We start from the raw sequence: 20,790 nt of genomic DNA, 5'->3' as shown, positions 1-20,790 counted from the left end.
CAGTACCATGGAGAATATCTTGACAGGCTGCATCACAGTGGAGTTTGGCAACCTTACTGCTCAGGACTGCAGACTGCTGCAAAGGACTGTAAAGACAGCAGCAGAAATCACTGGCATGGAACAACCACAACTTCATAATATTTACACCATTCGCTAAAGGAAATCCCAGAACATCATTAAGAACACGAGCCACCCCGTTCATGTTCTGTTCTCACTCCTTCCATCTACAAAACGTTACTGGAGCATCAAATCACACACCACCTGTCTCAGGTTGCTTAACAGCTGACGCACCCATGTGCAACTTACATTGTTGTGTTATCGTGTACTTTTCTATATTGTGTATATAAACTATGAATTCACCGTGTACATAGTCTATGTATGTCTGATGTAGGGATGGCGTGTCCTTTGTCTTTTGTGTTAAAGTGGAGAGCCAAAGCATAAGAATTTCATTGTATTCCAATACACGTAATAATAAAGTTGAACTTGAAGGCCCTCAGACAGAAATAACGTCAACGAGAAAAACACTTCATCAACACTCATCTCGTCCTCTGCACAGAACCACAATGTTAAAATTAAAGCACAACAAATCGGTCGAGAGAACCTGTGCAAACCCTTCCAAGAGTGGGGGCATGTAACATCAATAAGCAGGACTATTCAGTTTAAGATATTTTAATCACAATACAACTTTTCCAAATTTGGTTGGTACTGTGCTGCAACAACACTTTAGAACTAATTAAATCAGCAAGCTTAGGCTGGCAAATTATTCGAATCCTTCACAAAGGCAGTAGTTTGGCAGTTACAGAGATCAACATGTATCCAACTGGATCCGTGCTACAGGCCAGTCTGTCAGCTTGACGTTAAAGTGTGTTAACAAGACGCCTGCTGCTCAGTCAGTCAACATGCCGATACACGCAGGTCACCAAAATGCCTCAAATTGTTAAAAATACGTCTCAGGAAAACCTCCTTCATTTACAGGGCTAATGGGGTAATCCTGATCGATGATTTAACTCCTGGGTGGACGGCTGACGCATGTTTTTGATTACGATATTGCCGCGATGAAGCACAGAACAATGGTCGTACCTCGGATATATCACAATTTTCCAGTTTATATATAATCATGCTTTCATACGGTGTAACAATAAATAAACAGGAAAATCTATTAGCTTTTAAAGTGCAGTACTTTTGTGTCTTGAAATGTTAAAAATGTTGATAAGTCACTTGTTAATTTCCTTCACTATGATGGAAAAACAAAAATTGATTATGTCGGAAATGGGTATGTTGGTCTTGTAACATCTTCGGAAAAAAGTGGGTTTGATTCTCTGGCGACAATCCAAGCGCAGACAAGTTACAACAGTAAATGAGGAAAACAAAACTTAGTAAAAAAAATGGCATTGTGTTACATCCAAAGAAGCGCGGCCCACTCAAATGCTGCTATAACATAATAACAAAAGAAAATCAGTGGAAAAAAGAAAGTCACGAGATGACTATTGCTTTGCTGAGCCTATTCCAGTATATTTGTGCCAACTCATGCCAAGCACATAAAAGAAGCATGGCAGACGGACTGTTGAGGTCACCATAAATACAATCTTAAAAGTCACACAAGGCATTGAAGGATATCTGTGAGAGTCTATGTGGCGTGACCGTTACAGTATATGGATTGCCAGGAGCAGAAAGAGATGACAGCAGGCAGGGAGAGAGAACGACAACCCGCAGAGGGTTTCTAATCGCCCCCCGGACTAAAATTTTATATGACATACTTCCTTCCTCGGCAGAGCACCTTGTCAATAGTGGTTGTTCTTTCCTGTGGCCGAGGAGAGAGAGAGAGTAAATCCTGTCCGTCTCTTTCTCTCTTCCCCAAACATTTCACCTGTTATTTCATGCCCAGAGGGAGAGAAAGCAACCACACTTCCAGAAGGAGCCCCTGTGTCTAAGCCTGTGGCATGGACGCTGACAGAAGCCGAGGGGTTTGATTCCCACTTGGATGCCAGCCATATTTTAAAACACGAGAGAGAAAAAAATCCCAAAAGGAAATATTTGCTCATGGCTGTTGGATGAAAGCGTCCACCGAACAGAGCATGTCGTGCAACGTGGAAGTGGAGACTCGTTCTGCGGCTCGGCTACAGGTGGCGCCTTTTCCGCCCGTGCCAACACGTTTCCATGCCTCAAGGATGGCTGAACATGGGAGTCCACGAAGAAGGGGGGTGGCGGTGGAGGGGGGAAGCTGTTAGTAAACAGTGGTCATGGGGTTCGTGTCTGCGAGCCTCGCCTCAGACGGAGAGGGGGGGTCACTGCTCGGTGGGACACGTGGTGCGGTCTTTGCAGCAGAAGTAGTGCACCACCACTCCGTTAGGATACCTTGCAAAAGCACTGGACAGAGAGAGGATTGTCAGCAGGGGTGATATCTGCTACTATGTGCTGAATAATAATAATAATAAACTTATATGGCACTTTTTTAACACTCAGTCGCTTTACAATATCTATAATTTATAATCAATAGATATGTAGATTGATAAAAAAAACCCTCTACAGGCTCAGAAAAAGAGCAGAGAATTCACTTGAAATACTTGTGAAATATTTAAGTATTGACATATCATCTATTAATGTGAAAACTTGGATGAAATTGATTGGACAACTGATGAAAAGCAATGTAAAGAAGAACATATGTAACACCCCCACCCCACCCACAAACACACCTCCAACTACTTCAGTTCCCACCCAGGGGGAACGTGTTACCTGTTTCCGATCTTCTTTTTGCACACCCTGCAGGTCTTCTCCTCTGTGATGACACACTTCACCTGCTGGTGGAAGATGCGCTCCTCTTGCACCTGCCAACGGAAAGCACACACTCGGTGAAGGTGAAATGATATGGCACACAAACGTCAAAAGACCCACAAAGCTTGTGTACGCACACACACGCAGGCAAGCACTCCTGAATACACACGCGCAAAGACTCCTGAATACTGTCTAGGGATCTACCGTCTCCATTCCCAATGGAGTGCAGACCATCAAACCCACAGATCATCACAGTGACTTCACCTTAAACCTGAAAGGGGCTACGTGTTACCCGAGAGGTCCCCTCCTTCATTCAGCGTGTGAATAACAGCTAAAAACCAAAGTCAACAAGAAAGCCGAATTCAAAATGAAAGGTAGCAGCACATTTACAGACATCTGCTGACTTTTAATACCTTCAGCAGATATCAGCTGGTAGAAGTATCTGTATAGCTGGATGAGGACTGTGAGTGCAGTATGTGTCTTTAGAGGGGACGGGGCATCATGGGCTTTCAAACAAGCCACTCGGCTGGCCCGGCTCCTGTGTTTTTGAATGTGCAAATTTGGGAAGTGGGTGGGTAGGCAGTGAGTCACGTTATTCTTCATGAAAGCCAAAATTATGAGGTGTTCGGGTAGTGTAGCGGTCTATTCCGTTGCCTACCAACACGGGGATCGCCGGTTCGAATCCCCGTGTTACCTCCGGGTTGGTCGGGCATCCCTACAGACACAATTGGCCGTGTCTGTGGGTGGGAAGCCGGATGTGGGTATGTGTCCTGGTCGCTGCACTAGCGCCTCCTCTGGTCGCATGGGACGCCTGTTTGGGGGGGGGGACTGGGGGGAACAGCGTGATCCTCCCACGCGCTATGTCCCCCTGGAGAAACTCCTCACTGTCAGGTGAAAAGAAGTGGCTGGCGACTCCACATGTATCAGAGGAGGCATGTGGTAGTCTGCAGCCCTCCCCGGATCAGCAGAGGGGGTGGAGCAGTGACCGTGATGGCTAGGAAGACTGGGGTAATTGGCCAAGTGCAATTGGGGAGAAAAGGGGGGGGGGAGAAAGCCAAAATTAAACACAAAGATTGTTTAAACCTGAACCAAAAGTTACATAAGTTTTGAAAAACAAGAAAGAAAAAGTCACATGACTCAAGCCAGCAGCTCTTTGCCTCTACTCCTGCCACAGGCATGATCCAGTCACCATGGCAACTGATCTGATTGGGAAATGAAACGCTTGTTCTTCCTTAAAAACCCCTCATAAGGAAGATGGTCAATTTTAGCTCTGGGTGTCAAATACACTTTTGGTCTTGGATGCAAATTTTGTCTGACTACACCAGAGATCTCTCTAATGGACGAGATGGTATCTCGCACTTTCTGCAGTACTGTCAGTGAAATGACACAGACTCTTTCGTCTTCAGTCTTTCCCGCCAGCCATAACTCATGGCAACATTTGCCGTGCAGGGGAAATCCCAAATGTGTGAGATCATTTCTTTTCTTCCTTGTCTCCTACTCATATGCTGACGCAGTGATGGCCAACTACTTATTACTTTAGTTCTCATCGGCGCACACTTGTTAAGTTTCCTGATTTTGCACTTTGTACAAAGATACTCATTTTTTCAATACCTTTACTCCCTCAGCAACTTAAAAATGTTATGGACTTAAAAATGCCAGCGGTACTAGGTCAAAGGATCAGTAGAATTTATTCACAGGAGTTGTTTGGGAGTTTGGTCTGAACCGGTCTGGTGTGGCGTGTGTCAAAAACACACATGTGTAGCGCAACACAAAGCTTCTCCCAGGCAAGTCAACCCCACCTTCTCGTGGTCCAGACTGATACCACTAACGGGGCTCTGGCTATGGGCGAATTGTCGGCGACCTAGAAACTAACCGGCTCCCTCCTGCCTTGTGAGATAGGCTATTTAGCCAAAGGCTAAGGGCGGGGCAAACCCTGACAGAAAACCTCCAGAGGAGTAACCCCCCATAGACCAATTACTATGGCCCACTTGAACGTGGACCTTTCCTTGTAATTGAGTCAAGGTTATCCCAGTTATGGGTTAAATAACAAAAAAACAAAAAACGACTGCTTTGTAGATGCCCTGGGAGGGGTAAAGGCTATGGGACCAACCCAGAAGGAAATTGGGTATCGAAGTTGCAGCCTCAGTCTATCAGCAAACGACAAGCACGAGTGCTCGACTGCAGTCGAAGGATGACGATGATGATGTTTGGGAGTTATGTGTGAGGGGGGTTTCTGTGTCTGCAGCTAACCCTGAAAACTACTGGACCTTACAGACTAAAGTTGTTTTTGTGCACATTATGACTATATGATGTAGAAGCTCTTGTAGTTGCGGTGATTGAAAACCTTCGAAAAACCTTTGTTCTCACTATCGCTGCTCTCTCTCTTCATTCACTCCCCAGCTCGCTCGACCGACGCTGCTCTCTGTCGCTGCCTGACCTGAGTCAACTGTGCGCATGCATGACTCACATCTACAGTCGAGTCAGATTGGGCGGCGACAGTGTCAGAACCAAAACATTATGTATTGGGGTATGAATCTTCAAAGTAAATGAGAAGTCGATCGTGTTCCCGAGCCAGTAAACCATTCACTGCTGAGCTCAGCACAGGGGAACTGGACGAACACTGGAGGAACCAAAAATAATTCAGCTTATTCACCTCACCGCCATGCAGAAGTGCCATACACTCCAATAATAATACAATTTCAAGAGTGGGATTAATCACAGTCACAGCTGGAAATCATCTCAGTAGTTCCAATAAAACGGTTCCCATGGCTGAGCTATGTTTTCTTTAGGGTTGGGCATCGAAATCCGGTTCCAAGTTAGAGCCGGTTCCAAAGGAATCATTGAGAAGTTTTATTTTCAATTCTACTTATTGGTTCCTAATCAATAGTCACACAAGGTTGTTTCAGTACCAGGACCTGGCTATCCATCTGCGCGGCTGTGCCTATACAGGTAGTCCCCGGAGTACGAACGAGTTCTGTTTTTGAGTCTGTTCTTATGTCGAATTTGTATGTAAGTCGGAACAGTTACGTAAATTTCACATCTAGCGTCAATTAGTCAAATGTATGTCTTAGTATATAGTATTTTACCTAAAACATCATAAATATAATAATGCAGTAATAATAATAATACATCTAACTACAGTACAGTATTTATAATTCTGAACCCATCTTCCGCTTCCGGTGTGGGAAGATGGCGGTGTGAATTCACATTTGCAGCGGCCTCACCCAGTACCGTCCATGCAGTGTCTTTGTCCACGTATGTGTCTTAGTTTTGTCCTCTGATGGCTGGGAGAGCTGACGCTGGATGATGCCAATTGTGCCTGTAGAGACACCAGACCAAGCCGGAGGTAACGCGGGGCTTCGAACCAGAGAGCCCTGTGTTGGTAGGCGATGGAGTAGACCGCTACGCTACCTGGATGTCCAATTAACTGGTTTTTAGACTGTTGCCATTTTGTCATGCCGGCGGGTTTCAGTGTTGGTTACAGTAGAACAGTAGAGTGAATGAAGGGAGAATGAACGGACTATTATTGAACCATATCATTTAATAACAGCTACCAAATTAAACCGGGTGAAATTAATTTAAAGATTCCATAAACCGTATGAAATCAATTTTGAATATGAATATGACTTGTGTAAAGGTTTTTAAAGATAGATTTTTTTCCTGTGAAATAAGCGTGTGATCTGTTTTGACTCCAGCCTTGAAAGAATTGGAATCGAGAATCGTTAAGAAACACAATCGATAAGCAGAATCTGAATCGTTAAAATCAAAACGATACCCTACCCTAGTTTTCTTACCGTTGTGTTATTGCTTTAGAATGAATGACTATTTCCCATTCATTCATGGGTACTGCACAAAAGTCTTATAATGGCAGGAAAAACACTGGTTTTTCTGTCTGTGTGTGCGTGTTTCCCTTCTCCCGGTAGGCGAAAGAAGGTTGTTTTTTTTTTTGCCAAGTTTTAACACTGGAGAAGGGGAGATACGTACGCTTGGTGGAGATCTGCAGTCTACTGAGTAGACTCCTCTAGTTTTACACATGTTAAATGTGATGACAGTGTGGTGATTCTGTTAAGACCATCAGTCATATTACATCATATTAGAGCAGAACAGCGTTCCAATATAATTCAATGTCAGAGCCAAAGAGTAGACCTGATCCAACTGGTTTTCTTGGACTACAAACAAGATGTAGCAGCCATTGTGTCTCGTGTGCCATCAGCTCACCAGTAAATAGTCCGTGCCCTTGTTAGAATGTGATCCTTGGACCAAAGCTCATGCAGGCAGTCTAAACGTCATCAAACTACACCATCGCATTGTTGTACACTTCTATCGATCATCTGTCTGGCAGAATAATTGCCACATCGGCATCACATTTCAATCTTTTTTCTTGCTGGAGTTTTTTCCAACACATACCAGTGTTAGTCCTACCCGGTCCGAACAGCAATATACTGATACTGGAGAGTGTCTCCAAGCATGACAGCATCATGCAACCTGACTCCATGGTCCAAATGAATAAAATCATGATTTATTTATGGAGAAATGTCACACTGCAGCTTTGAAGGACAATTTTAGATACTAGTGCCCTGCCTGTTCTGCACTCAGATAAGAGAGGGCGTTATTTTTCCAAGCCTATCCTTGCCCATATAATACTGTGTATAGCCTATACCATAGTTGTGTTACCCATCTTTTTCTTGCACTGTTGCGACTGCTGCATCCATATTTAATATGTAGATTTTCGTAGGGCTGTTCTCCAACCAATGGATTAAGGTTCAATGCCTCGTGGCAGGAGAAAAAAACTGCCTTACCAGAAAGAATACGTTCACTTTTGTTTGAGCCCAGACCTAATTAAAACATTATAAGGCATCATTTAGCATCCTACAGACAAAAACCTGACTGACTGCTTCAGTTTTGGAAAAACTGATCACTTTTTCTGAATCTTCTCACTGGGCCTTAACACGGATCAGTGGGGCAATTGTTTAAACCCTCAAAAACAGTGATATATCTGCTTTTTGAAAATGGGAAGTTCACAATAGTCAGACATCGCTTAATATGTTCCACTGGAGAAAAAATAAAACTGTCACAAATCATGCTTTCTGTCAAGTCCAAATGACTATCCTGTACTTCCACAAGTAAGTTTTCCTTGCTACGTCCATGTGATTTTTTCCCCCTTCTTCTATGGTACTGCCAAGCAAAAGGACTTCCTGCTCTCTGAAGTGAGGAGTTTTCAGATGGCTGGGAAGCACTGCTTCAACTGCAGAAAGATGACCCATTTCAAATCGAATTTGCTCGTTTTTAAAACAATCTGAAAAAATAAAAAATAAAAAAAATAAATGAAGATATGCGTTACTGTCAGGCGAGCTTCCCGTTTTCCAAAAGAAGACAAGTCATGGTTTTTTGAAGGCTTAAACAATTGCCCCTTTGGACTGTGTTGAAGCCCGTTCAGAAGATTCAGCAAAGCGGTGGGTTTCTCAGAACTGAAGCGATCAGCGACACTGATTTCTAAATGATGGCAGCCAACGTTTTAATGAGGCCTGGGTTCAAAAGGAGTGAAAATATCAAGACACTGAATCCCTAGCGGCTCCAAGGGTGACGGCGAGCAGCTCATCTGATCTGACAGAGGGAGGTACACAAGAGAGAAGAGAATCTCCCCAGTGAGATCAGATAAGGCTCATATTATTAACAACGAGGGACGGGGAGGGTGATTCCTCTGTAAAAACAAAAGCAGGGTGGATTTGAATTTCCCAAAGCCATTCTAGCATGCTGAAAATACCCTTAGAATAGTTTTATAACAAAAACCCTGCAGTCAACTCACACTGATACTATCTAAAATCACAAACCGCCCACTCCAGAACTCACCCTGAGGAACTCTGCCTGCAGGAGGCTCTTCAGAACCTGGTCGAAGCGCTTCCTTTGGGCCTTCTCCTCCAGGACACTCTCCAGGAAGACCCGGATCTCATGGATCTTGGTGTTTGCCGGCAGCAGGTTGATTGCCTGGCAACACAGAGATGATCTTTGTTAAACTTTTAATTTTGCATATGTACCAGTGTGTTGGTGGGAATAAAAGAAAAGTGTGACTTCATGGTCAATTCATTACACAAATGAACTGACCGTTTGCAAAATGTCTCCAAGTCCCAACTCCCTTTGTTACTGCTGCAATGTCCAACAAGCTTTCAGGATCGACGCCACTACCATCATGGTTTACTTTAACATTCAGTGTCACATCAGGGTGGTAAACAGAGTAAGCTGACTGTACCAACCTTATCTTTGACCAGCTGCAAGTTTGCATGTTGATGACTTCTTTATTAAGTGTTAAGCGTTGTCTTACGCAAAGTTCACTCCATTAACACACAGAGGGCAGTTCTAAAGGCCAGATTTAGGTAAAAGAATAATAAAAACAAAAAACAAAAAACACATGGCCCTTCAGTCGCTTGAGATAATAGATCCGTTTTACAGTTTCCCCGATACTTTTTCACCATTTCCTCTTCCTTTGTTCTGTGAGTGCAACCGGGTTATCAAATCGGTCTCATAAATTTATCAACCATTACTTTTGGTGTTTAATATTTTATAACTTAACTACTAGAATTAACAGAACAATCAAATCAGTCGTTAAATCAGTCTCACAAAATCAGTCTCGTAAATTTTTCAACAATTAATTTTGGTTTTCAGCATCGAACAATTCAAGTTGATGGAATAATCAGTGTAGCACTATTTGGAGCACTTTAACTGGCAGAGGATGACAACGGTGAGTAGTACTGTCACAAAACAGGCAGGACAACAGCTTGTTTCGATGAAAACAATCCCACTAATTATCTAACTAATACTGAACAAGTACAGCCATGATGAGCAGCAACGTAATGACTAATGACCAAGGCACAAAGGATGATATGTGGTAGCCAGGCTGTGCAAATATTGTATGGGTGTGTAACTAAGGTGCGTGTGTGTGTGTGTGTGTGTGGCAACAGTGTCTCTATATTAGGGGCCAGTGGGGCCTGGCCCCAACAGATGTCACCGGTGTACATGATCAATAATTCAGTGTAACAAGTATTTAAATAGATATTTCTTTTTTTGTTGTGTTTATTACATGACAATGGTAGTGCTGTACGATCCATTCTAAATAGCTCCCTGTACCGGTTGCGTAAAGATCAGTACTTCTCCTAGCAGTCTCTGATTGGTGAGCATGGGCCCGGCTCATCAGTGTTCGTTTAACAAAGTGAGCAGTTGAAAACACTGGGCACATATTCAATGTGCTTTCAGTTATGAGCTGTTGGGCACCATCATGTTGGCCATCCAACCGTCTACCAACTCTATGTGGTTCAGTGTACGCAACCGAATAGCGAATGAATTCGACCAACAGTACTGTAGCAAATTCGGGGGGCAGCCGGGAACCGCCGCTGCCAGGACGTGAACCCAGGTCTTCCGCACCACGGGCAACTATGTTAACCAGTTGACTAAAGGATCCGACCCGTTAGCCAACCGGCTAGCGAGTCGACTCATCATGCTTGTTATAGTACTTTGCTCAAGTAAAAAGGGAAGGTACAAACAAAAAAAATTAAAACCAACAACCGGCCTATGTGACACTTCCTATGTGAACCACAGTGTGTATTTCTAGATCATGGATGATCTCAATTAACAACACTTCTCTCATGTGAGATAATTAGACCAACAACTAAAACTAACTCTGCCACTAAACTACTAAGGCTAAATCTTGCAACAACACCATTGAGACTATGCCCAGATACCAGCCTTATTGGAGAGCGCTCTTCCGTGGCGATCAGTGGTGCGTCCTTTTTCCAGCGTCAAAGCGCGGCGTCACGAAAGCAAAGTTTCTTTTCTTTTAGTAGCTCATCAGCTGAAAATCCTCTATGGGTCTGTCTGTTGACTGATGATCTTGAAAGAGTCTTATGCCGGGATCAGACTACACGATACTTTTGTCTTTCACGATGGACATCATGTCAGATGAGGCCATCATAGTGCCATAAATTCCTGCCGTGTCTTGGCCGGGAGACTGGCAACACTACACGTATGACCCCGACCGACATCGTATGCTGCCTTTCACCATCTTTCGCGAGTTCATAGGTTGTCCTGGAGGCGGGTCAAGAAATTGTCAATCATAGCTACAGAAGCACTGTGTGTGATGCTGGCGGTCTTGTGTTCTGAAAAGAAAAATAAAAGAAAGAAAAAAACAGTTGTGGATGCTAGTGCTAACATTTAGCCTATCTTTTTTGACTGTCATGGTGCTCCCTCGAGGAAACATCAACAAGGCAGGGGTATTGTTGCCACTGCTCAATGAACCCTTCCTCGGGTTCGTCGTTCCACCTGACAGCAGCATCCATCTCTCTCTTTGCCATATTTACATATGTTTACCTATACCAGAGAGAACTCTGTCATCCTATTGGTCAACATCAAGAAACACATCGTAGGAGTTGTCAGACCAGGCAGGAAAATACAAAAAAATCTGACATGCGAGACTTTTTGTCAGGGTGTCATGGGGTGTCCAAGACGCCAAATCGCTGTTCTTCGATTATGTCACACTACACGGGGTAAAGACACTGTTCGTTGTTCCCGATGTTCATTACTGGGCCTGACACTGGAAATTTGTCAGCGACAAAAAAATATTGTCAAAATTGGGCTCAATTTGTGTAGACTGATCCCGGCATTAGTTGCGACTGTGTCGACGGATCTGGTCGCCTTCTCTTTCTGTGGGAACTGCGCGGCTTGCAGGAAACGTTCATCAGTAATCACAGCCAGTTAGCTGATGAACAAGACTAGGTTATCGTCCAATAAAACCGGGGTCAGCAGTAATATGAAGATATGTGGTCCTTTGGTCTCGTTGCTCTGCAGGAGAGGGTCTCTCTAAATGTAGAGTGTGCATGGCTCTACACGAGAGAGAGCCAGTTTTAAGGGCGAAGTTGCGTCACCAGATAAAGTATTACTGGAACCAATATTATTACATTGTAAGGCTAGACAGTGGGTGGAGATCATCTGTAAGGTTGAGCGGGGAGTTATGGGTACTGTAGTCCGTGGGCAGCACCGGTCCCTACAGTTCTAATCTAGCAACCTCTACAGTATGTGCATCGATGCTGCTTTCCGTTAGTGTTATCTTGCCTGGTAGTCGGAGTACAACGTCTGAGGAAGTAGAAGAGTTGCTAAGCAGCGTTTGAGTAACTGCTGGGTCGTTCTTTATCTTGCCAAAGGTCAATTGTCTTCATCAGATGCCCGGATGGTTTCAGCTTTCCAACTGCTTTCAGAGTTTGGTCTCTTATATCGCTAAGGAGTAATTTGAAGTTTTAATTCCACAACAGACAGGTTTTGGTCCCCATGTAGCTGTCAGTGCTAGAAATACCTTCACTTTCATATTTATTAATATTGTGATGTTAAATCTAACAAAGTCTGACTCTAGCTTGGGGGTGTCCTGAAAGCTCAACCAGATGGGTGTGTACCACATAGTCTCAGGCCTGATGGCAGCATCCTGATGTTGAGTCTGACTCGGGACCTTCCTTCATGCCCACCCCTATTTCTATTCACCTTCTCCTTCTGTCTCTCTTGTCATAGGCTGCAACTGCAACGAAAATAAGATATGCTTTATGGTCATTCCCTGTCCCTCCTCGGGGTACGTTCTCCTGCGTGACCATTTTCTAGAGTTACAATGGCCACGTGTACTAGTCACAGAGGATTGAGGAACTGTTGCAGTCACAGCATTGTAAGATGGCGGCAGATGTTTTTAAGATGGCTGATCTTGTGCGATGATATAGCTCCTAAAATTTAGATCGCCATCTGTGATTATACCCAGATTTCGAGCTCAGCGATTTCCTTATCTGGATTATTAGGCACGCATAAAGGCACATTTAGCTTCAATTTTACAAGCAGAGAACCGAGTGGTGTTGGGACAGTCTAGTCTGGTCTCTTGTTTGGAAAAGAAAGCCGAGAGTGTGGTCGAGGTAAGTGAATAAGAAAATCTCTTGCTCACTGTCAACATTCATTACTGAGATGCCTTTGAGCCGCACACGTTAAACCTGTTGTGTTATGAAAGCTAGTAGCTACGACGTATTAAAACTTGCTCCCAAGTGTTATTACGCAGGCTTGCGTGAGCATGAAATGGGTCGTTGATATCAGTGCACAGAACTAGTCAGTTAACTTCGTGAATACTGTGCAGAAAGGCATGTTATATGCCGACTTCAGCACAACTGTTATTTGTTATTGTTTGTGCAAACTGCACAGATACGTCCTAAGTTTCTTTACTCATCAGTGTAGTTGCTTAAATAATTCAACATTCAGTACGTGAATACCCCGACATACTGTAAATATTGCTGGACACGGATTTTCTTTTTTAATACTTTAAAAGGTTTATGGCCTTGTGACTCACCATCACAAATCCCTTGTACAACAGCCAAGTACAGCACAAATAAACTGGGACTTTCTCTGACAAATCTAACAAACAAACATAAATGTGTAGAGGTCTATCTCAGTGTGTGTCTGTAATGAATGCACCATGCACATCTGTCCATAATACTCGCGTCAGACGTGTTGCTCACAGCATTGCAAAGTTGTGTTTGTCTCTCTCTCTCCACTCAACTTTATGTGCTCTTGACAAGGTGGCTACTGGGAGTGGGGCCAGGAGGAAATGAAAGCAGAATGAAAGCAAAATACCGTTAAAGTGAATGGAGTGGGCAGGGAGCGGAGGAGTGGTGCAACATGACAAGACAGAGAGCACCCACTGGCAGATCCAACCATATTTGAAATGTCTGCAGTTTGACACAGATTACCGGCACTATCCTCACACACACACACACACACACACACACACACACACACACACACACACACACACACACACACACACACACACACAGAATCAAAGTCCAGTTTGAAATCGGCAATACAACACACCCGCTTCCAGAAGAATCCACTGGAGCAGGGATCAGAGATACACAGTTAAACCTGCACACCTTTGTAGCTAAAATATTGACAGTGGAAGTCCTTCACAGGCCATGGGTTCTAGCTCTTAACTATAAAGTAAAGAGGGAAGCAAACTGCAGGTCAGCTGATCGATCGCTTTCTGTACCATACTGGGAAGTTCACTGAGACATACTAATTATCCCAACCAGGTGGATAGCTTGGAGGGGATTATGTGTTTGGTTACACGTGCGTGTGGTGTGTGTGTGTGTGTGTGTGTGTGTCTGTCTGTGGATAATCTCGCAAACTACTGGACCTTCATCCATCCATCCATTATCCAAACCACTTATCCTGCTGTCAGGGTCGCAGGGATGCTGGAGCCTATCCCAGCAGTCATTGGGCGGCAGGCGGGGAGACACCCTGGACAGGCCGCCAGGCTACTACTGGACCTACTGGACCTATCAGCCTAAAATTTTTTGTGCAGTTACGACTGTATGATGAAGAACCTCTTGTGGTTGCGGTGATTCAAAACCTTAAAAAACATTTGTTTTCACTATCGCTGCTCCTTTTCCTAATCCACTCTCTAGCTTGCTCCACCAACACTTTACTTGTTTTTAAGTCTTTAAATGGGCGGGCACCACCTTATTTATCTGAGCTAATACATCATCATACACCAGTCAGAGCACTCAGGTCAACAAACCAGATGCTCTTACATGTTCCATGATCCAGGCTGAAGAATAGGGGCCACACAGGCTTTGCAGTGGCTGCCCCTGATGTCTAGAACAATCTACCAGTACACATAAGATCTGCTCAGACCCTAGAAACTTTTAAATCTTTGTTAAAGACCTACCTCTTCTCACTGGCATTCAATTCGAGGTTGACACCGTGATTTTATTTTTTTTGGACCCCCCCCCCCCTCTTTCTCCCCAATTGTATCTGGCCAATTACCCCACTCTTCCGAGCCGTCCTGATCGCTGCTCTACCCCCTCTGCTGATTCGGGGAGGGCTGCAGACTACCACATGCCTCCTCCGATAAATGTGGAGTCGCTAGCTGCTTCTTTTCACCTGACAGTGAGGAATTTCGCCAGGGGGCTGTAGCGCATGGAAGGATCATGCCATTCCCCCCAGTTCCCCCTCCCCCCTGAACAGGGACCCCGACTGACCAGAGGAGGCGCTAGTGCAGCGACCAGGACACACACCCACATCTGGCTTCCCACCCGCAGACATGACCAATTGTGTCTATAGGGACGCTCGACCAAGCCGGAGGTAACACGGGGATTCGAAACAGCGATCCCCATGTTGGTACCCAGCTTTATCATATTATGAAAATAAAGACAGGGTGAGGGTTAGACCAAAATGGTTGCGAACCTTTTCTTTTTGAAAAGTGCAAGTTCATATTGGCCGCATTCATGCACTACATATTAAAAACTTTTTCTCCCCTCATATTTCCCGTTTAATTGACTTGGGCGTGGCGCAAAGTCTAACGTCACATAACAGTCTTACCATGTGTTAAAACACCTGGGTTTGATCATTGATGGACCCCGAGATGATCAAACCCAGTTGTTTAACACAAGTGTTCACAATTACTTGCTGATAGTGTTTTATCTGGGTTTGGTCATCTCGGGGTCCACCAATGATCAAACCCAGGTAAAACAGTATTGGCAAATAATTGCGAACGTTTTTATGTTAAACACCTGGAAGTACCAGAAAAGGGGTTTGCCACTAGGACCGCTTAGCAAGAAAGCTTAGACAACCACAGGAAATTATTTCAAAGTCCAATCGGGATACTTTTCTACAACTGAAATCTTATTCAACATAACCTGGACCATAAACTGTCCTGATCCCGAAAGCCCCTCCCATTTGAACCCCTGGGAGATGAAAACAAACACTTAACACACATTTGGAATCATTCTTAGCATGTTTCTGATGTGGCGTGCGCATGGCATACCTTGGTGGTGTCGAGCTTGCTGTGGTGAAGCTCCAGAACCTGCAGAGAGGCCTGGAGGTTGGCCTGGGGCTCCGACAGCTCCATCTTGATGGGCCCCAGGCAGTGGACATCAGGGGGAGACAAGTACATCCGCAGCAGAGACAAGTATACCTGTGGAGGCACACAGCATGGATGTACTGTCTGAATCATGTATGTATTGTCTGAATCATGTATTGGCATGCATCAGAATCCATATAATTTATCAATGAACACAGGAATTTTTCTCTCTCATTGACACTGGTGTAGAAATGTTCTGACAAGTACATACTACATCCCATAGTACATGGACGCCAGTTCCCCACATAAAATGGGTAGAGTGAGTGTGTAAATATGAGGGAATTTCATGACAGGAGGTTGACTGCAAATAATCACTTTAGAAATATATGTTGATCATCTAGTCTCCTAGTCTCGTGTGAGGAAACTGCATGTATTGCCTTTTCAAAAACTGGGAGAGGGACTAGTTTTCCCTTTGATTCCTGTGAATGAGTGATTTTTAGTGTTTCACTATCATCCGGCTTGGTCTCCAGTTGAGGCAGCCTTTTCTTCATGAGTCATTTCAGCTAGCTATAATCATAAAATTAAAAAAAGGGAGAGAACTGGAAATATGAGCTCATTTTGCAGGGCACTGGCAACACGTCTATCACATGGTATCTGTCTGTTAGTTGCTTCATTTGGATCTTACATTTTGAGAACAAGCAGATGATAACAGGCAACAAAGTAAACATATAAAGGTGTAAAAAGTGGTTTTAATCATCAACAGCAGGAACAAAAGAAAGCTCAACTAACAAAAAATAAAAAAAGAATTTGAAAAATGAGACATTGAAGCTACTTACATCTTTGTTTCCTTCTGTCAGTTTGTCATAATGCCGGTGACAGTACCTACAGAGAATGACCGAAAAGGATTGTTTATGAATGTTTACATTATGTTAGACAGCGTTCAATACTCATTTTGGTGACTTATTAATTAATTGATCTTCTCTTTTTAACGTAAAGTGTGTTGAGATAACTTGAAACAAACTTAAAATTATCTGGCAGAAAGTCAAATAAGTAGACACTTACAAATGCAGTGCAGGAAATACACACTTTTCATCACATGACATCATGGGTGGATGTACACAAAAACTCTCGCTACCTCTCCCTTTTCACATATTAAACTGGTTTGCAAAAAAGGCCGAAAAATGAGACGTGCTCCACCTGCCAAAATGGCTGCCAAAGTTGACAAACCTACTGCAACGGCGGCTCAAATGTGCCAAAATTTGCTCGTATTCACCAACGAATCAAATAAACTTTATTTAAAGTGGGAATTGTGTACATAGAGATGGCAAGTTAAGGTGAGAGAGAAGAAAGACAACAGTGAGAATAGGAGTCTGTATGCAAGGCAGGAAGTACTTACTCTTCTGCCATGCGGGTGTCTTTCAGGATGTGCACATAGATGAAGAGTGCCTGCTCGTGCTTACCCATCCGGCCTAGGAGCAAGGCCCGCTCCTCCAGCAGGCCTTGAACACAAAATACAAGGTGGGCATTAGGGAAACTTTTTTTTTTTTTATTCGCCCCCTTTTTTTTTCCCTCCCCAATTGTATCCAGCCAATTACCCCACTCTTCTGAGTTGTCCCGGTCGCTGCTCCACCCCCTCTGCCAATCCAGGGAGGGCTGCAGACTACCACGTCTCCTCCGATACATGTGGAGTCACCAGCCGCTTCTCTTCACCTGACAGTGAGGAGTTTCTCCAGGGGGAATTAGCACGTGGGAGGATCACGCTATTCCCCCCAGCTCCGCCCCCCCGAACAGGCACCCCAACCGTTCAGAGGAGGCGCTAGTGCAGCGACCAGAACACATACCCACATCCGGCTTCCCACCCACAAACACGGCCAATTGTGTCTGTAGGGACGCCCGACCAAGCTGGAGGTAACATGGGGTAACATGTTGGTAGGCAACGGAATAGACCACTATGCCACCCGGACGCCACATTAGGGGAACTTTACTAAGAGCTGGACCCTTGACTATAGACACACCATATATCTTGAATTTGGTAACTCTTTATCATAAAACTTTTGAAGTGAACACAATATGCAAAACTTAATCAAAATTCTCAATTATAAAAAATCAAATAAGTAAATCAGCATCAGTAGGTTGTGTCTATTCTCTTGATTTTTTTTAGGATATCAAAAGCTGAAATTAGCATCTTTCCCACACACAGATTATTTTCAAGTGATTTTATATCTTATTCTATGAAAGGATAAGACATTTTATAAAATGAGACCTGTATTTATGTCTCAATAATAGCTTATATTAATAATATTCATTCATCTTCAGCCGCTTTTCTGGGGTCGAGTCGCGGTGGCAGCATGCTAAGTAGGGCACTCCAGACATCCATCTCCCCAGCAACGCCCTCCAGCTCCTCCTGAGGGATCCCAAGACGTTCCCAGGCCAGATTGGACATGTAGTCCCTCCAGCGAGTTCTGGGTCTACCCCGGGGTCTCCTCCCAGTTGGACGTGCCTGGTAAATCTCCAAAGGAAGGCGCCCAGGAGGTATCCTAATCAGATGCCCGAACCACCTCAACTTCGATGCGAAGGAGCAGCAGCTCTATTCCGAGCTCCCTCCAGATGTCCAAGCTCCTCACCCTATCTCTAAGGCAGAGCCCCGACACCCTATGGCCCCCATTAGTCGAGTGGTTAGCGATGTCGCCTCGTGATGCAGTACACCCCTGGATCGAATCCCGCAGCGGGCGGAAGTATGCTCGATTACATTGGCGGCAGCAGCGGGATCCGGAAGCGTGAAGATTCTCACAAGTCTCTTCGGCGCGTGGGATGTTAAAAACAATGATAAAAAATTGCCTTTTCTTCACAGGAAAATAAAACAGTACATTTGTGATGTAAATAATAGGTTATTTACAGTTAATGGACAGCTTTCATGTTTGTCTGACATTATTTAAGCGGAGACCTGGTTCTTACCATCGAAAGGGAAGTCACTGATGAGCGTTTCTGGTTCGTAGCTGGTGGAAATATCCAGGAATGACAGCAGCTTGGTTCGATACTCGCCCAGGTCACCCTCCTCCATACCTGCAGCCACTGCTGGCATGCCTGTGACAGGTCACATAGTGGTGTGATAAAATATTAAGATATGAAACATCATGATGAAACATACAGTATAGCTATCCATATTAGCTTTTAAATAAATATATTATAAACAAAGAGTAATTTTGGTGCCTTTGTAAACGAGTCATACTACCTTACAGATACAAATACACTTCGTTTGCAACTGTAAGCCTGTCACACAACCTTTCATAAACAAAAGGCGTATTTCACTTTGTTATGTTAGTATTTGCACTAATTTTCAATACATGAATATCCCGTTTTTTTATGTACAGAGATAGCAAACATGTCTATATAATCATAAAAAAAAAATAAAAAAAATCTAAATATTGTGCTAAATTACGTTTAAATGCCCATCTCCACTACTGAGGACTGTGCCATGTAGGGAGTATCAGGGCCAAGCCCAATAATATAATAATAATAATAATGTTGGTTCTTGACACATTTCCATTACATACAGAGGTAATGGGGCTGAATTTACTGCCATGGTGTTACTACAGGAACTGAAAGGAGGCTACTCAGCTGTTTCTGCTGTCCATTATGCTAATGAGAACCACTAGCTAAATTTAGAACATGCTAGCTGCCATTAGCCCAAAGCTCCAATTTAATTATGTAACTGTGTTGATTAAAGCTGGGGTGGCTGGTTTTTTTATGGCATCACTGGGCAAAAATTCCATAGTAACCTTTCAGCATATTATAATTCAAGACAGAAAACAGAGAAAACTAGACTTCTGCACCTCCCCTTGGCTCTATATTCAGGCTTTAAAAAAAATCTAGCCCAGGACAGAAGAGTTTAGCCAATCAAGGGTCATTTCAGAGAGAAGGCTTTCCTATTCACTGTTCTACAAATGCAGATGTGCATGTATTCGATAAATTTGCATCCACTCTGCCCCGCCAGTCGCTTGTGGTTGTAACCCTAAACCTAAAAATCAACAGGACCAACTCGAAACGGCTGCGTCACATGAACAATGTTAGTGTAACTAGGAGATTAGCTGAATTTTCTTTTAAAAACATGGATGGATTATCAACTACGATATAAGTTTCAAGAGTCTTGCAAGGGGCTGAAGAGCGATGTGGTCCACTTGGTGGGAGGGGCTTAGCGGAGTGATACGAGGCAGCAGACAGAGAGGCGGTAGGATTTGCATTGGATGTCCAATGTTACCTACTGCAGCTTTAATCAAATATTTACTGGCCTGTAATGTTCAGCTTCAACAAATTCAGTTGTTTCTTAAAGGGCCAGAACCAGATATAAAACAGAAAACTGAAATCCTTCACGATTGGTTCCCAGAACCTAGTAGTCTAGTGTAATGGAAATTAATCCTAAACTGATTTTCATGGTGCAGCTTTATAATAGAGAAACCATATACACCAGTTAGCCAAAATATAATAAACCACCTGCCTAATATTGTATAGGTTCACCTCGTGCCGCCACAACAGTTCTGACCCATTGAGGCATGGACTCCACAAGACCTGTGAAGGTGTTCTCTGTTATCTTGCACCAAGACATTAGCAGCAGATCCTGTAAGTCCTGTAAAGTGCAAGGTGGGGGACCTCCATGGATCAGACTTGTGTTTCCAGCACATCCCACAGATGCTCGATTGGATTGAAATCTGGGGAATTTGGAGGCCAAGGCAACACAGTGAACTCTTTGTCATGTTCCTCAAACTATTCCTAAACACATTTGCAGTGTAGCAGGGTGCATTATCCTGCTGAAAGAGGCCACTGCCATCAGGGAATACCGTTGCCATGAAGGGGTGTACTTGGTCTGCAACAATGTTTAGGTAGGTGGCACGTGTCAAAGTAACATCCACATGAGTGCCATGACCCAAGGTTTCCCAGCAGAACATTGCCCAGAGCATCCCACTGCCACCGCCGGCTTGCCTTCTTCGCATAGGGCATCCTGGTGCCATCTCTTCCCCAGGTAAAGGACACACACGCACCCGGCCATACACATGATGTACAAGAAAATAATGATTCATCAGACCAGGAAAGCTTCTTCTACTGCTCCATGGTCCAATTCTGACACTCACGTGCCAATTGTAGACGCTTCT

The 20,790-nt window shown here is 44.0% G+C and overlaps 1 protein-coding gene across 2 annotated transcripts in view; it reads right to left on the bottom strand.

Moving 5' to 3' along the window:
- Nucleotides 1-653: 653 nt before the first annotated feature.
- The window catches only part of vps39 (VPS39 subunit of HOPS complex), a 41,339-nt gene continuing 21,202 nt past the window's right edge, over nucleotides 654-20,790 (bottom strand). For both annotated transcript variants that reach the window (XM_056295657.1, XM_056295658.1), the window contains exons 18-24: nucleotides 18,599-18,727; nucleotides 17,040-17,142; nucleotides 16,480-16,525; nucleotides 15,608-15,757; nucleotides 8,623-8,757; nucleotides 2,734-2,825; nucleotides 654-2,367 (exon numbers count right to left, since the gene is read on the bottom strand). In XM_056295657.1, the coding sequence (XP_056151632.1) occupies nucleotides 2,286-2,367; nucleotides 2,734-2,825; nucleotides 8,623-8,757; nucleotides 15,608-15,757; nucleotides 16,480-16,525; nucleotides 17,040-17,142; nucleotides 18,599-18,727 (737 nt within the window). In that variant the 3' untranslated portion in view covers nucleotides 654-2,285. The remainder of the gene's footprint in view (nucleotides 2,368-2,733; nucleotides 2,826-8,622; nucleotides 8,758-15,607; nucleotides 15,758-16,479; nucleotides 16,526-17,039; nucleotides 17,143-18,598; nucleotides 18,728-20,790) is intronic.

The sequence above is a fragment of the Lampris incognitus genome, chromosome 16, assembly GCF_029633865.1.
Source record: "Lampris incognitus isolate fLamInc1 chromosome 16, fLamInc1.hap2, whole genome shotgun sequence".
Lineage (NCBI taxonomy): Eukaryota > Metazoa > Chordata > Actinopteri > Lampriformes > Lampridae > Lampris > Lampris incognitus.
Note: the sequence above shows the minus strand (reverse complement) of the source record. Positions and strands in the feature narration are given on the sequence as shown.